The sequence below is a fragment of the Sapajus apella genome, unplaced genomic scaffold, assembly GCF_009761245.1.
Source record: "Sapajus apella isolate SASKATOON/1434 unplaced genomic scaffold, GSC_monkey_1.0 scaffold10, whole genome shotgun sequence".
Lineage (NCBI taxonomy): Eukaryota > Metazoa > Chordata > Mammalia > Primates > Cebidae > Sapajus > Sapajus apella.
The window spans coordinates 41,820,714-41,837,036 of NW_022436950.1; the positions used below are offsets into that span (position 1 = coordinate 41,820,714).

Genomic DNA, 16,323 nt, shown 5'->3' on the forward strand with positions numbered 1-16,323 from the left:
AGAAAGAAAGAAAGAGTAATTAGAAATAAGAAAGCACTTGACAAATGCTGTTTAATAAATGCCATTTCTCCCATTTTTAATTATTAGGTTGGTATAAATTTTATTTTTGAGAAATTATGTGTCTCTTCTGGGAGCGGTGGCTCACACCTATAATCCCAACACTTTGGGAAGCCAAGGAAGGAGGCTTGCGAGAGCTCAGTGGTTTGAAATCAGCCTGGGCAACATGGCGAAACCTCGCCTCTACAAAATATACAAAATTAGCAGGGTGTGGAGGCACACCCCTATAGTCCCAGCTACGTGGAAGGATCACTTGGGTCCGGGAGGTGGAGGCTATAGTGAGCCAGGATTGTGCCACTGCACTTCAGCCTGGAGGGTGGAGTGAGACCCTCCCTCAAAAAAGAAAAAAGGAAAAGAAAAGAAATTATGCATCTCCTCTTGTCCAGTCATAAAAATTACTGGCTTTTCAAATTATTGTATCTCCTATGTATGTCTTCAATATCTATTAATGGAAATATAGTCACTCAAATGAAATCCTAAAAATGAAACTGCCTTAATTGAAAAAAAAACATGTAAGAAATTGTATTTCTGCTTTAGACATATTGGTGATATTATATGTCTACTAATTTGTAAGGTCACTTTTCCTTTTTCTGAAATGATTTTAAAAATGTATAAATACAGGCTCATACCTGTAATCTTACCACTTTGGGAGGCCAAGGAGGGCAGATCACGAGGTCAGGAGATCAAGACCATCCTGGCTAATACAGTGAAACCCTGTCTCTACTAAAAATACAAAAAATTAGCCAGGCGTGGCTAAAAAAAATCACAGGCATGGCACACGCCTGTAATCCCAGCTACTCAGGAGGCTGAGACAGGAGAATCGCTTGGACCTAGAAGGCGGAGGTTGCAATGAGCTGAGATTGCGCCAGTGCACTACAGCCTAGGCAACAGAGTGACATTCTGTCTCAAAAAATTTTTTTAAGTGTAAATACACATTAAATTAAATTAATTTGAGATTAAGCCATTGGAGATTTTTTCTTTTTTTCTTTTTTTTCATAGACATGGTCCTGCTGTGTTCCTGCTATGTTGCCCAGGCTGGTCACAAACTCTTGGGCTCAACAGTCCTGCTGCCTTGGCCTTCTAAAGTGCTGGGATTACAGGCATGTGCCACTGCACCTGGCCAAGATCTTTTCCTACTCATTAATATTATCACACATAGGTAGAAATAATGTATAATTCAATCTTATGAATGTGCAAACTTCTCTTTGCTTTTGATACTTCAGCTTCATCAAACCCAGCAGTCATCAAGATAAATTCAATTCTAGATATCGTAACAAAAGTGGAAGACTATTATCTTAAAGGATATGTTGTTGGGGCTATTCATCCTGTTATACAACCTGTGGGGCAGCGAAAACACCTACCTGCAAGTTACCTCTATAGAGTGGTGCTATCGCGCTTGAAATTAAGGTAAGCACGCTGCTCAAGAAAGAAGCAGGTGAGAGTGACTGTTCTCTTTGTCTAAAAGAAAAAGAAATTTTGAATCAAGTGACAGAGAAGAAAGGATACTTTGGGGTTTTAGTTTAAAGCACATTTTCCGGCAATGGAACCTGGATCGGAGCAAGGAAATTTACACCTCCTTCCTTAAAACTCCTGATTGATTTTTGCTTCTTGCAGACAAATGGGTCCTAAGTGAGGATGTCAATGAATAAAAGGAAAGCAAAATAGATTCCAGAGGTACCTGGAAGCTCCTGTAGGCACTTCAGCAGCTGCAGGGGTAGCAGTGAGCTACTGATATTATCACTAAGCTAAAGAGCTGACCAGACCTACCAGGTCCACTTTCACTAAACTTTCTAACAGTCCTGCATTGTTTTTTAATAGTGGTAACAGAAACTATCTCTACATTCTAAAGCTTTTTTTTTTTTTTTTCAAGACAGAGTTTCGCTCTTGTTGCTCAAGCTGGAGTGAAATGGCACGATTTCAGCTCACTGCAACCTCAGCCTCCAGGGTTCAAATGATTCTCCTGCCTCAGCCTCCCGAATAGCTGGGATTACAGGTGACTTCCACCATACCTGGCTAATTTTTTTATTTTTAGTAGAGATGGGGTTTCAATATGTTGGCCAGGCTGGTCTCAAACTCCTGACCTCAGGTGATCCACCCACCTTAGCCTCCCAAAGTGCTGGGATTACAGGCATGAGCCACTGGGCCCAGCTCATTCTAAAACTTTTAATAACAGAAAAACCTACCATGACAAGTTCTCACAAATTGGATAGACCTCTGCCCTTTTCCCAAAATAGAATTTAAAAGCTAACCATTGTAGTGTTTTCTATTTTAATAGCTACTTCTCCAAACAATACTGCAACCATTTTTGCCACCCTAGATTGTAAATTTGATGGTTTTCATAGTAAAATTCTGTTGCTCTTTCCAATGAAGAATAAAGATGACCGGACAAATATCTTAGATTAACACATTAAATTTTTTTACATAACTCTTCAACTAATATGTCACTTAATGCCAGGGATGCGTTCTGAGAAGTATGTCCTTAGGCCGTTTCATCATTGTATGGACATCATAGAGTGCACTTACACAAATCTAGATGGAACAGTTTACTATCACCGAGGCTATATGGTATAGCCCATTGCTCCGAGACTACAAGCCTGTACAGTCTGTTACCGACTGAATACTGTAGGCAATAGTAACACAGTAAAAAGTATTTGTATAGCTAAACATACCTAAAGATAGAAAAGGTACAGTAAAAATACGTTAATCTTATGGTCCTGCCACTGCATATGTGGTCCATTGTTGACAGAAACATCATTATGCAGTGCATGACTGTATATCAAAACCATCTCAAAGACCAGGGGAAAAACTGTGTTTTCTCTTTATTGTGATGGATCAACAACAATCACTTTATGAGAGGGCTAAGCAGAGAGGGGAAAATGAAATTAGAGGAAAACCAAGAAAATATGAAACTTTAAAAAAAAAAAAAAAAAAAAACAAGAAAGGACCTTAAAGGATTCCAGGTGTGCACACCTGTAATCCCAGCACTTTGGGAGGCCAAGGTGGGCAGATCACGAGGTCAGGAGATCGAGCCAATCTGGCTAACACGGTGAAATTCTGTCTCTACTGAAAATACAAAAAATTAGCTGAGCCTGGTGGCACACACCTGTAATCCCAGCTACTCGGGAGGCTGAGGCAGGAGAATCACTTGAACCCGGGAGGCAGAGGTTGCAGTGAGCCGAGATTGTGCCACTGCACTCCAGCCTGAGTGACAGAGCGAGGCAAGACTCTGTCTAAAAAAAGAGAAAAAAAAAAAAAATTCCAGGCGTGTTTTTAAGGGACACTGTCTCCCACGAAGTAATTGCATACTTAAACACGTCTGGTGGGGTGTACAGGCTTCAGCTTTCACTAAAATATAAAGCCTCATCAGATATTTACTAGTTCAAGCATTACTAAGCAAACATGGCATTTTTGGACAGTAGTAATGCTCATGTCCTAATTACAAATCTTATCAACCATGTGTGAATTATCTTTTCTGCTTTTAAAATTACTTCAGATAGACTTAGCAGTATCCTGGCAAGGCTAAGAATAAGCAAAGAAAAAAGATCAGAAAAGAAGAAAAAGGAAAAAGGGCAATATTTATTTGCATTTAACTAGAATTTTAACTTGTGCTTTTGTTCAATAAGCTATAACAACAATCTAAAATTATTTCTTATAACTTTTAGTAAAACAACAGACTTGAAGTTTTTCTTTCTTTCTAAGTTACAAATTAATAGCAGTTTAAGGAAATTTGAAGTTATTGTGTTAATAGAAGTTATTGTGTTTTTCTGGTATTTTTACGTAAGAAGATAGCCATCAGGCTTGAAATAACAAAAAACGATTACCTTGACCTAGTTTGTGAGTTGCTCACTCATTTTCACATGGGCATATTAGCTGAAAAGCAGCAATTGGCCTCAAATCATGAACCTATTCCCTCTGTTACAGCCCAAAGAATTCAGCAGCACCGAGTGGACAAAGACGCCCAAGGCTTGTGATTGAGGAATGTCCTCTAACTTCTGAGGCACAAACAAATGACGCAGCAAAAGAACTGATAGAAAAGGTACTAAATTTATGCACTTTTTCATGGGCTATTGAGAAACATTTGGTATTTCTTCTTTGTCAATTTTCTTTTTTACCCTAAGAAGAATAGGAAAATGAAAAAAAGAGAGAAATAAAAATAAAAATATGATAGAATATGTTAGGAAGAATTAAAAAAAGAAAAAAGAGAAATAAAGAATAAGAAAATGACAGGTAACTTTTCTACCAGAATTTAAAACATATTGAAGCACTTGTGCCAAATTGAAAAGAGTTTAAAACAGAAATACAGGCCAATGAAACAAAATGGACAACCAGAACTAAATTTAAACAAATATAAGAAGTTTAATGACAAACCTGATGAAATAAAATGGAGGAACAACCATTATTTAATGAATGCTGTTGGGAAAGTAGACAATTGCTCTGCAGAGAATAAATTCCACATTTCAGATGAGATAAAGAGGTAATTTTTAATATAAAAAAAGAAAATGAAGAGTAAATATATACAATGACTACATTAAGGAATTTGAGCATATAAATATAACTTAACTGTACTGGGAAAATTAAGCTTAAAAAGGAAGAATCAGGCCGGGCGCAGTGGCTCACGCCTGTAATCCCAGCACTTTGGGAGGCCGAGGCGGGTGGATCACGAGGTCAAGAGATCGAGACCATCCTGGTCAACATGGTGAAACCCCGTCTCTACTAAAAATACAAAAAATTAGCTGGGCATGGTGGCGCGTGCCTGTAATCCCAGCTACTCAGGAGGCTGAGGCAGGAGGATTGCCTGAACCCAGGAGGCGGAGGTTGCGGTGAGCCGAGATCGCGCCATTGCACTCCAGCCTGGGTAACAAGAGCAAAACTCCAACTCAAAAAAAAAAAAAAAAAAAAAAAAAAAAAGGAAGAATCAAAGGGAAATCTGCAACAGATGTGTCCTATGGGAGCTTCAGTTTCAAAATATACATCACAGGAAAGGAATACAAATCCATGAAAGTAATATGCAGTCTTAAATAGACAGACAGGGACCATGGACAGCAAATATAAAAGAGAGAAACATCAATAATTAGAAGACACTTGGTAACAGGTTCAACCTAATAATATTTAATGTAAATAAAAACTGAGAACTCACCAATGTTAAATCGGGAAATTTAATTAAAATCAAGTGTTGGCAAAGCTTTAAGAAAAGTTAAGTCCAGGTGTGGTGGCTCACACCTGTAATCCCAATACTTTGGGAGGCCGAGGTGGGAGGACCACCTGAGGTCAGGAATTCCAAGACCAGCCTAGGCAACCCCAGCTCTACAGAAACTGAAAAAAAAAATCAGCTGGACCTGGTGGCATGTGCCTGTAGTACCAGGTACTCAGGAAGGTAAGGCAGGAGGATCACCTGAGCCCAGAAGTGAGCCTGCAGTGAGCTGTGATCAACACACTGCCCTCCAGCCTGGGTGACAGAGCAAAACTCTATCTCTGATAATAACAATAATAAAAACAAAGAAAAGTTAACATTCATAATACAAGTGGAATTGTAACAAATTAATGCAATATTCTTGAATATCTGTTTAGTAAGAAGAAACATAAATCCTGTTTTGTTTTGTCTTGTTTCGTTTTCTTTGGAAAAAATAATCTGGAGTGCAGTGGTAAAATCATAGCTCACTGCAGTCTCAAAGTCTCCAACTCAAGCGATTCTCCTTCCTTAGCCTCCCTGGTAACTGGAATTGCAGGCATGTGACACCACACCCAGCTAATTTTTTTATTTTGTAAAAACAGGAGTTTGTGTTTCCCAGGCTAGTCTTAAACTCCTGGGCTCAAGCGATCCTACTGCCTCCCAAGTGCTGGAATTACAGGTATGAGCCACCACACCTCGCCGTGAATCCTGTTTTATGTTGTAATTCCCTCCTTAGGAATTTAAGAAAACAATTGAAGGCCAGGCGTGGTGGCTGATGCCTGTAATCCAAGCACTTTGGAGGCCAAGGCAGGCGGATCACCTGAGGTCAGGAGTTCAAGACCAGCCTGACCAACATGGTGAAATCTCGCCTTTAAAAAAAAAAACAGAAAGAAAGAAAAGAAAATGATTGAAAAGGGGAAAAATCATTTTTATACAAAGATATTTAATCAACAGTGAATAAGGGTCCAAATTCTCAATAACTGGAAGACTTTGAAAGAGATGATGGCAGATTAATATAATAGAGTATTTTACAGGCATTAAACATGACAACTATATTGACTGTCAAGATACAAAAATCTATACCATATAACTTAATTGAAACTTAACTGAAAAGTCGAATGCTATATGTATATTGATTAAAACAAAAAAGTTGTATATTCATAAATATTCTAAATTGATGGAATTTTATAGTGAAAGCTGTTTTTTTTTTTTTTTCCATTGCACTGACATATTTATAAAGTTTTACTTTTTATTTAAATACAGCTAAAATCTAAGGCATTTTCTTTTGGGTAAGAAACTGTGAAATATGTTCACTCGTTTCTCTTGTTACCTCCAAGTTTTAAAATACCATGTATGTATGATTATCTGCGGTTTGGGGATAGCCAGTTATAGTTGCTAATGATTATTTTCCATTTAGGTACAAAGTCACACTATTCAATAAGGGTTTTTAGGAAAACTCTGAGACTCAATTTGGAAACAAAGTATGCATATTGTTTATTAGTACTATTCCGGGAAATTTTTTTTCTGGTGATAAATCCACTCCAGCGAATTTATTTTGAAAACAGAAATGTAGCTACTAATTTAGTCTTAATAGATCACCATCAGAGCCCTTGTTTTGCATTTGACTTCCTGGACACAGTTGAAGATCTGTTTAAACAGGAAAGTGCTGTTATTTCAGCAATTCGAGTAACGGGGTTATTTCATTAAGAGAAAAGCTTCAGGAAACAGAGCACATGAAATATTTGACCATTGCTCCAGGCATGAACAAGAGCCATAGATGAATGCCAAATATTATTTTTGAGCGGCTGCCTTGTGTAGAGTTGGTTGTTGAACAGCTAACTTTTAAGTTCTAATATTATACCAGTGTTCACTCTAATTTTAAAATTAGGTTTCTCAGAATTTTAAACTAAAAATAACGTTTTAAAAATAACAATCCTCCAATTTGAAAAATGGAAAAAAACATTAATATTGTATTTGTTACCAGACTTTTCCAGATAAAATTTCCTAGTAACAGAAAAAAGCAGCCAGGCACAGTGGCTCATGCCTATGATCCCAGCACTTTGGGAGGCCAGGGTGGGCGGATCATGAGGTCAAGAGATCGAGACCATCCTGGCTGACATGGTGAGACCCCGTCTCTACTAAAAATACAAAAATTAGCTGGACGTGGTGGCGCATGCCTGTAGTCCCAGCTACTCGGGAGGCTGAGGCAGGAGAATCGCTTGAACTTGGGAGGCAAAGGCTGCAGTGAGCCAAGATTGCACTGCTGCACTCCAGCCTGGTGACAGAGTGAGACTCTGTCTCAAGAAAAAAAAAAAGAAAGAAAAAGAAAAAAGCTTTTCTGCATCTTTTCACTGAAATCAACTAATAAGACCTAGAGAAAGCACTGATAATAAATTCACCCATTTCTGCCTGCAGAATGCCATGTCTCTATCCCTCCTTCTTCTTGTCTCCCAGGACAACTGATATGAAGGAAAATTTGTGGTTATTTTAAATGGTTACAATCTCAATATGTTATTTCATGGTAATAAATGCTATTTCACCAGCCCTAATCCCTTGTCCTAGCTCCACACACCCACACTCTCTCCCACTTCTCAGAATTCTCCTGCTTCACTTTAATAACCTAACCTGGGTTAGCCGAACTGACTTCATCCTAGCTGCAAACCTAGCTTCCTCCTCCCTACCACAGCCCCTTTGGGTGCATAACTGGGCCACACTGACATGGTGCTTCTGTCACGCTGACTCTGTGCTTGTCCTACCATATAACCAATGTAACTGCATCCTGCTTGGCAAGCACACCTGCTATTGTGTATAACTCTCTTTGAACCCCTGTTGGTGATTGTTTGGAAATGCCCTTAGCGACCAACAATCCTGGGAACCTCCTCCCCGCTGATTACTAGCTAACTTGCCTGTTCTGCTTCTATAAAATTCCGATTCAGCTAGGTACCCTCTCCCCTACCTAAATCAAGGTATAAAGGAAAATCAACCCCCTTCCTAGGGCTGAGAGAACTTTGAGCATTAGCCATCTCTTGGTCACTAGCTAATAAATAGGACTCTTAATTTGGAACTCAGTGTGTGGCACATTCCTTCTAACTCGCTTGGTTATTACATCACAAGCTGGAGCTGAGTGAATTAAGTTATCCCCATTGACAGGGCATTGCTCTCTGTTCTGCCCCAGTTCCTCTTGGCTTTTCTCATTCCATTTCATTCTGACTCTAAATGTTTGCATTTGCAACCTCCATCATAATTCTCTCCTCTCCTTCCAGGTAACATTTAAAACATTTAATTTAAATGTTTAAAACAGTAGCCATATAAAAGACATTGCTATTTCTTCTTTTAACTAATTTAACAAGTACTTATACAGCACCTATGAGTACAAAACACTGCAATACAAGGATGAATAAGACATAGTCCCTGCCTTCAAAGGGGCTGCCAGTTGAACACATGAAGAAGACAAATAGAACAAAGAAATGAAGTAAAAGCAGAGAGGAACATGCCTTAGGTTTTTGGCTGTTATATTTAAATAAGAGTTAAATTTTACAGATATGTCAATGGGAAAAGTGCTGAGTGTGAAAATAAGCATTTAGTTCTCAAAAATTATTTCACTGGTATTATAGCATATGCATTAGAATCCTATTCTTTAACTGATAGGATTGAATCTAATCCTATGTATTTGGCCCAGATAGGAGACAATAGAATAAAGACATAAGCTGATCAGAAAGCTTTGTAAGAGTAGTGGTATGAATTGGGCTTATGCTTTATACCCACATGTTTGTCTAGAATCAGTCTTTTAACATTTTTCTTTGTTACCATCAAATAAACAAAACTATATGTTTTTTGCTTTTCAATTAATAAATCTCTTGTTTATTAATGAAGATGTATTTGGTAATGTTAGTTTTAGGGATTTCTTGGACTAGGTATTAATTTTGCTCCAACTGGAGACACCATTGTTAAATGGTCTGCAAAAATCATGCTACAGAATTATTAGTTCTTCCCAAACAGTGGTGCTTCAGAGAAAAAATAATTCCTGTTTTCATAATTTTTAAAGTATATTTGGTTCTGTTTGAAGGTCACGATGATCACGTGGCATGGTCTTGGGAGCAGTGCTATTTTACAGGTGATTAATTAGTTTATGAATGAGTTTTTTGTTACTGGTCAAGTTACTCTATATTCTAGTGGATTTCCTCAGTAAGCCTAAAGGTTAATTGATAAAGTAATCAATGAAAATAGAGCTTACATTTTATTCTGCCATTTTTTTAAATATCAGATTAATGTCGCTGCTAAAAGAGGAATGAAATTTGTTGGATTCATATCACAGCATTATTCTCCATCTAAATTCTGCAATGGAACCAACCATGATGGAGATATAGAATCAATGCTACATGTAAGACGTGGTTCAGATGAAAACTGTAGAAGTTGGAATGAAGGGACATTAAGTGGGCAATCATCTGAAAGTGGAATTGAAGAAGAACTTCATCATGAAAGTGGACAATATCAAATGGGACAAAATGGCAGCCCCAGTTCCTCTAAATCAAAAAAGGAAGAAGGTAATAGATACGATTGGTTGAAAGAAAAGATACTATAGTTTAAGCAAAATACATTTTTGAGGTTTTCTTTTAGAAATAGGAGGCAAAGTAAGTGGCTAAAGATTATAATGACCAAATGAACTAATGAAAACTTCTCATGATTTTTAAAAGTTATTACAGCCAGCAATAAGGCAGGGCAGTTTTTTAGACATTGGTGTCTGGCAGGACATACAATGCCATCCACATAATGAAACTTTGTGTTGAAGACTGGTTTCCATCTAGTCATAAAAAATTCCCTTGTAAATTGAAGGCTGTACATGTGTACTAAATAAGTGAGTCTATTAAGTTTAAAAAGCTGTTCTGATTTATGTTTGTACTAATAAACAGCGTGTGAGAATTTTTGTTTTGGCCTTTCCCACTTCATGGATGGTTTTCACCTTTGGAATTAATTGGCTTTCTTTGATCATCAACTAGAATATGAAACTGGCACATTGTGATGAAACAATTAATATAACAATAGTGCCTGCATTCTAAAATAACTTTGAACAACAGTTGTATTCTTCTGTGCCAGCTAGAAAGTTTTCCCAAGAAATTGAGAATATTTTATTTATGCATTTAGGACAATTCGAAGTTTTCTGATACCTTTGTGGGCATGCTTTTAAAAAAGCACTATCAGAGAAAAGCAAAGGCTACACATATGCTCTGGAATCAGATATCTCAATTTCTTTATAAAAAGAGGGTAATAGTAGGAATTTCCTCCTTGGGTTATTGTGGGAAGTAAATAAGAAATGTCTATAAAGTGCTTGACCCAGTGCCTGGCACAGAATAAACTCTATGTTAACTCCTATTAACTGATCCTTCAATCAGTCTTGACACTGGAGGAGCACGCCTTGGTAACAGGCTTTCTGGGTCATGTTTTGATGTGCTTAGCATCCTATACATGGCAGAGATTCATTTAGCCACATAAGCTGTACCTCCTGAAAAAATAACTAGGAGCATTTACCAACTTAGGTCTCACCCATCTCCACCACCACCACCATCATCCTCTTTTCTCACCTGTTCCCCTAGCTAACAACTTCCCTGATTTTTCTGCAATGTAAAAATAATAGGAATGTATATTAGTCTGTTCTCATGCTGCTAATAAAGAAATACCCAAGACTGGGTAATTTGTAAAAGAAAGAGGTGTTTAATTGACTCACAGTCCAGCATGGCTGGAGAGGCCTTGGGAAACTGGCAGTTATGGCAGAAGGGAAAGCAAACATGTCCTTTTTTACATGGTGACAGGAGAGAGAAGAATGAAAGACTAGCAAAGAGGGAAGCCCTTTATAAAACCATCAGATCCCGTGAGAACTAACTCACTGTCACTAGAACAGAATGCAAAAAACTGCCCCCATGATTCAATTATCACTACCTGGTCCCTCCCACAACATATGGGGATTATGGGAACTATAATTAAAGATGAGATTTGGGTGGGGATACAGCCAAACCATATCAAAATGTAAAAGTGAGCAAGAGATATTGGAATTATAGTAGGAGAGCTATTCACTATCTTCCACCCAGTTCTACCTTTAAACTCCATATGAGTTCCCACCCTCACTTTGAGCAAATCAGATGTCTATTTCTAGTCCTTTAAGTTCTAAATCCAATATAGTACTTAATGTAACTATCAATCATTAGATTCCTCTCTTCCTCTGTATTTTTAAACTATATACTTCTCAATAACATTTCTGTAGTAGTGGCTTTTAATTAGAGGAGGGAGAATGGGAGAATGCACAAAAGACCTTTTTGAGTATCTGGTGAAGTCCATGGAACCCAGATACTTTGGTCTGTCATACAGGTGATGTTAAACTTCCTAAAACAAAACCATAGATGTGGATCCTTTGACCCCAAGCTAAGAATTTGCTAATTCAAGGTATGATCCAGCATTTCCATATCTGTTCTAGAGTCAATCTCACACGTGTCCAAGGAGATATAAAGTTTATAATAACAAAAAAAATTGAAAGTAATGTATATGTCCACTAAAAGGAGAATAGAACATTGGCATTCTATGTAGCAGTTAAAATAAATGAATAAGGTCTTATGGTTATTTACATTTTAAAGGCCTGTTGAACAAAAAGTCAGTTCATATCTACAATAGGATACCTTTTTTAATGTTTTCAAACTGTAAAATGTTACATATAATTTGTGAGTATATAAAGATGTATTAAAATAATAAAAGCTTGCATGAGAATAATAAACATCAACTTCATTATAGTACTTATTTCTGGAGAATAGAATTAGAGGATACTACATAGTAGCCTCAACTGTATCCATTTCTCATTTCTTTGAAAAAGTAGGCTGAAGCAAATATAATATTGACATTTAATTAAGTTGAGTGCTTGTTTGTATGCTTGGACTATCTCATGACTAGTGAGAAAATTAAGAATCTTTAATCAATAAAATTATAATTTTCTCCTTTTTTCTCCTTCTGAATGCCTAGCCTCAGACAACAAATTGTATACAGTCTTCAATGTTTTTGATGATGATTCAGCCTCCTGGACCTATCAGGAAGGCATCCTGTCAATGAAAGTAACGAGAAAAGGATCAGTCATTAGCACACTTGATGCCGATTGGCTGGAATTAACTACATTTTATTATAAACAAGGCTTGTCTTTAATTGATTCTTTTGTATTCTGGGAAGCATCTAAAGGTAAGTTTTATGTTAATGATATTTTACATCTAAAGAATTTGAACTTGTATCAAAATCAGTGAAAATGTTTTTGCCTCCTAAGTTCTATGGCTGAAAGGACAGATATTATTCCTAAGGAAATAAATTCCAACTGTTACATAGATATGTAACTTTAATTTAAAAGCTTAAAGCTCCTTAAGCACAGTGGACACCCAGTGTGTGGGCAGAATTATAACATAAAATGTTCACTGTTGGGTTGTAATTGGGAAACCCCTGCATGATTTACTAGGAGAATTTTCCAAATAAGATGTATTATAATAGTCCAAATGGGAAGTTTATGAAGGCATTTCATGGTTACTATTCATATATATTACATTATCCCAATTTTGGACACTACCATGTGTATAGTCAGTCTATACCTGATTCTTTCTATAATTTGTATAGAAAAGTAATCTTTGGTTTAGAAAGTGATGTTGGCTCTGTTCTTATTTCTGTCTTCGTCTTGTCTTTCATCCCTCTCTAGCCTTTCTTATTTAGTTATAATGGAGTATGTAATCATTTGTGTCTATCATGAAAACAAAGACAATTAAAAATTCTCAAATATGACTTTCTAGGGAGATTTTTTAAAGATATGAGTGTTTTAAACAGAAGAAGAAAAGGTAGTAAGGAAACTAGAAAAATGCATTAGGAAAAATGAAGTTTACGAAAGCCAGGATAATTGGGAACCCTAACTCTATGAGGTTAGAGGAAAGCATGAAAAGCAAATAAGATCTCCCTGTACCTTACTATTGTTAAATCAGCCTAATATTACCTTAACTGATGCAACTAAAGACATTGGATGATACTTTAAATTATCAGGAGTCATGTTCCAATAGGCCCTTTTAACTAGCAATATTAAGGATCAAGCCCATTGGAGCACCCAGAAATACGACACCTTGCATAGTGCTTGGCACAGAGCAGGTGCTTAATAAATATTTCTTAGTATTTTTCAGTAGGCCAGTCATTGTGGCTCACACCTGTAATCCCAGCACTTTGGGAGGCCAAAACAGGCAGATTGCTTGAGTCCAGGAGTTCGAGACCAGCCTGGGCAACATGGCGAAACCTGATCTCTATAAAAAATACAAAAAGTTAGTCGGGCGTGATGACAGACACTTGTATTCCCAGCTACTCAGGAGGCTGAGGTGGAAGGATCAAGGCTGCAGTGAGCCGTGATTGTACCACCACATTCTAGCCTGGGTGACAGATTGAGACCCTGTCTCATATATATATAAATTAAAAATATTTATTAGTATTTTTTGGTTATTGGAAGCTTCTTCCAACTTGGCTTTTTATAGTAACAGCAAAGTTTCATAGGAAGAGCATGAGTTTTAGAATCAAACAGATCAAGGTTTAAATCCTATGTCTTCTACTTATTAGCTCTGTCATTTGGGAAGTTTCTTGAGCTCATTGAGCCCCAGTTTCCTAAAGAGGAATAAAAATACTCCTACTTTTAATTTTTGTGAGGATGTAATAAGATATAATAAATGTAAAGTGACTCCTATAATGCCTAGCCAACAGTCAGAGTTCATTTTCTGGCGTTAGTTTTCTTTCCTGCCACTTGTACTTGTTATGTGCAATTACAGTACTTTTAGTGTGGATCATCTATTTAGAGGTCGGTTTATGCTTCATAATCTCTTTCTCTCTCTCTCTTTCTCTTTCTCACCTGTTTCTCTTTTCTCCAAAACATCTAAGTTGAAGCCATTTCAAATTTTGGTGTGTGACTAACTGCTGAACAGAGAAACGAAACATACTCTTTTCGCAGTCTCTCTCAGGCACCCCTGCCTTGGGTCCTGCCTGATGAAAATAAAATTAGCCACAGCAGTTGCCAGCCAGGCTCTGTGTGGCTTTTGTTCTTAAAGCCTCAGAAGCTATTTAGAGAACCCCAGGGAGACTCCCTCTCTCAGCAGCTCATGGGGGGCGGGGGGATAGGGAGGGACACAGAATCTCCCCCTCTCAGCAGCTCTGGAATGTCTCATTAGACACTTGACATTACACACCATGACAAGCCCCTCACAAGCCACATCGGTCTGTGGGGTCTGCCAACTGGGCATGTCATTTGGGACTTTCCTGGGAGTACACAGGGAAGTTGCTGAGGGGAAATTGTGACCAATATCTGTCACTGTGAGAAGCAAGTCAAGGAAGCAGGGCTGAATTGGTGGCTTTGTTCTGGGACGTTTGATGCCTGACATCTAAAGCACATGGGGACGGGTGGTCGGGGCAGGCAATGCATATTTTTGGTCTTGTTTCTGTTCTCTTCCAAAATATTGTCAGAAGTTAGCCCACCATGAGGAATGGAAGAACAAAACCAGACAGTGCTCAGAAATTTAAATATATTACCCCACAAATCATGTTGAATAAAATGCCTCCCTCCAGAAACAGAGAGAAGGGGAACAAATGTTTAGAGAGTTTTCTACTTCAGCAGAGTCAGAGGTAAAAGTTGTAAGATCTGTGAAATTCCTTCTCAGTGCCTCTCCACACTCACTGTAACAGCCTTTTCTGCTGTGAAGCACACCCTGGGACACACAGGCACAATCACCCTTAAAGCGCCTACACTTCACCAGCCTCCAAATGCCCCACCGCCCCCAGAGCATAATCTTTCCGCACTTTAGCATATCACATCTAAAGCTACATTCTGATTTTTTTCTTTTTCTTTTTTTTCTTTTTTTTTGAGACAGAGTCTCACTCTGTCACCCAGGCTGGAGTGCAATGGTGTGATCTCGGCTCACTGCAACCTCCGCCTCCCGGGTTCAAGTAATTCTCCTGCCTCAGCCTCTCGAGTAGCTGGGATTACAGATGCATGCCACCACACCTGGCTATTTTTTCGTATTTTTAGTAGAGACAGGGTTTCACTATGTTGGCCAGGCTGGTCTTGAACTCCTGACCTTGTGATCCACTCACCTCAGCTTCCCAAAGTGCTGGAATTACAGGTGCGAACCACCATGCCTGGCCTTACATTTTGAATTTTTATGAATTCTTATCAGCCTTTACTTGTTATTCATTTCAATCTTTCCACTCCTGTAAAAATGTTTGTGTGGCGCTAGTGGAGGAGAGGTAGTACAATGAAGAGTAGGGATGGAGTAATGACATTCAAACGTCTCTTTACTCATTTCATATGTGCCAGGCCCCATGCCAGGCACTGGGTTTATAATACTCTTTCCTACTCTCAAGGCACTAGCTGTGTGGCATCAGGCAGTCAGGCAGTAAAAGTGTCAAAACATATACATCTAATTTCAAAACTAAGAAAATTGTGTGACATGACCGTAGAGGATATTATGGCAAGAGTACCAGGAAAGAATCCACTTCAAAAGGTGGTCAGGAGGTCCCCTCTGAGAAGGCAGCCATCACACTGAGACTAGGCAGCTGGAGAGGAGCAGGCCTGTGAGAACCATACATAGACCATTCTAGGCCAAAGAAACACATCTAAATGTACAAAGACCTTAGGGCAGGGAAGAGGAACTGGGAAAAGGTCTGTGTTTCTGGAACAAGGCAGGCAAGAGAATGCCTGTAGACACAGTGGAAGAGGTAAGCAGTAGCCAGTCCCTGTGGGGTCCTAAACAGGAAGAATGCAACGACCACAGCAAACACCTATTTTGTACTTTCTATACACCAGCGTTGTGCTAAGCACTTTGCATTCATCAACTCATTTAGTCCCCACAGCAACCTGTGAGGTAAAGATGATGATTTCCCAGTTTTTTAACTTTATTTATATATTTATTTATTTGTAGATAGGGTCTCACTCTCACCCAGGCTGAAGTGCAGGGGTACAATCATAGTTCACTATAGCCTTGAACTCCTGGGCTCAAGCCATCCTGCCACCTCGGCCTCCCGAGTAACCAGGACTCCTTGCACATCACCACGCCCAGCTA

At 38.4% G+C, this 16,323-nt stretch overlaps 1 protein-coding gene across 2 annotated transcripts in view; it reads left to right on the forward strand.

Moving 5' to 3' along the window:
- RFTN2 (raftlin family member 2) overlaps positions 1-16,323 on the forward strand; it is a 68,556-nt gene that overhangs the window by 17,260 nt on the left and 34,973 nt on the right. For both annotated transcript variants that reach the window (XM_032278768.1, XM_032278767.1), the window contains exons 2-5: positions 1,281-1,464; positions 3,979-4,093; positions 9,492-9,771; positions 12,230-12,439. In XM_032278768.1, the coding sequence (XP_032134659.1) occupies positions 1,281-1,464; positions 3,979-4,093; positions 9,492-9,771; positions 12,230-12,439 (789 nt within the window). The remainder of the gene's footprint in view (positions 1-1,280; positions 1,465-3,978; positions 4,094-9,491; positions 9,772-12,229; positions 12,440-16,323) is intronic.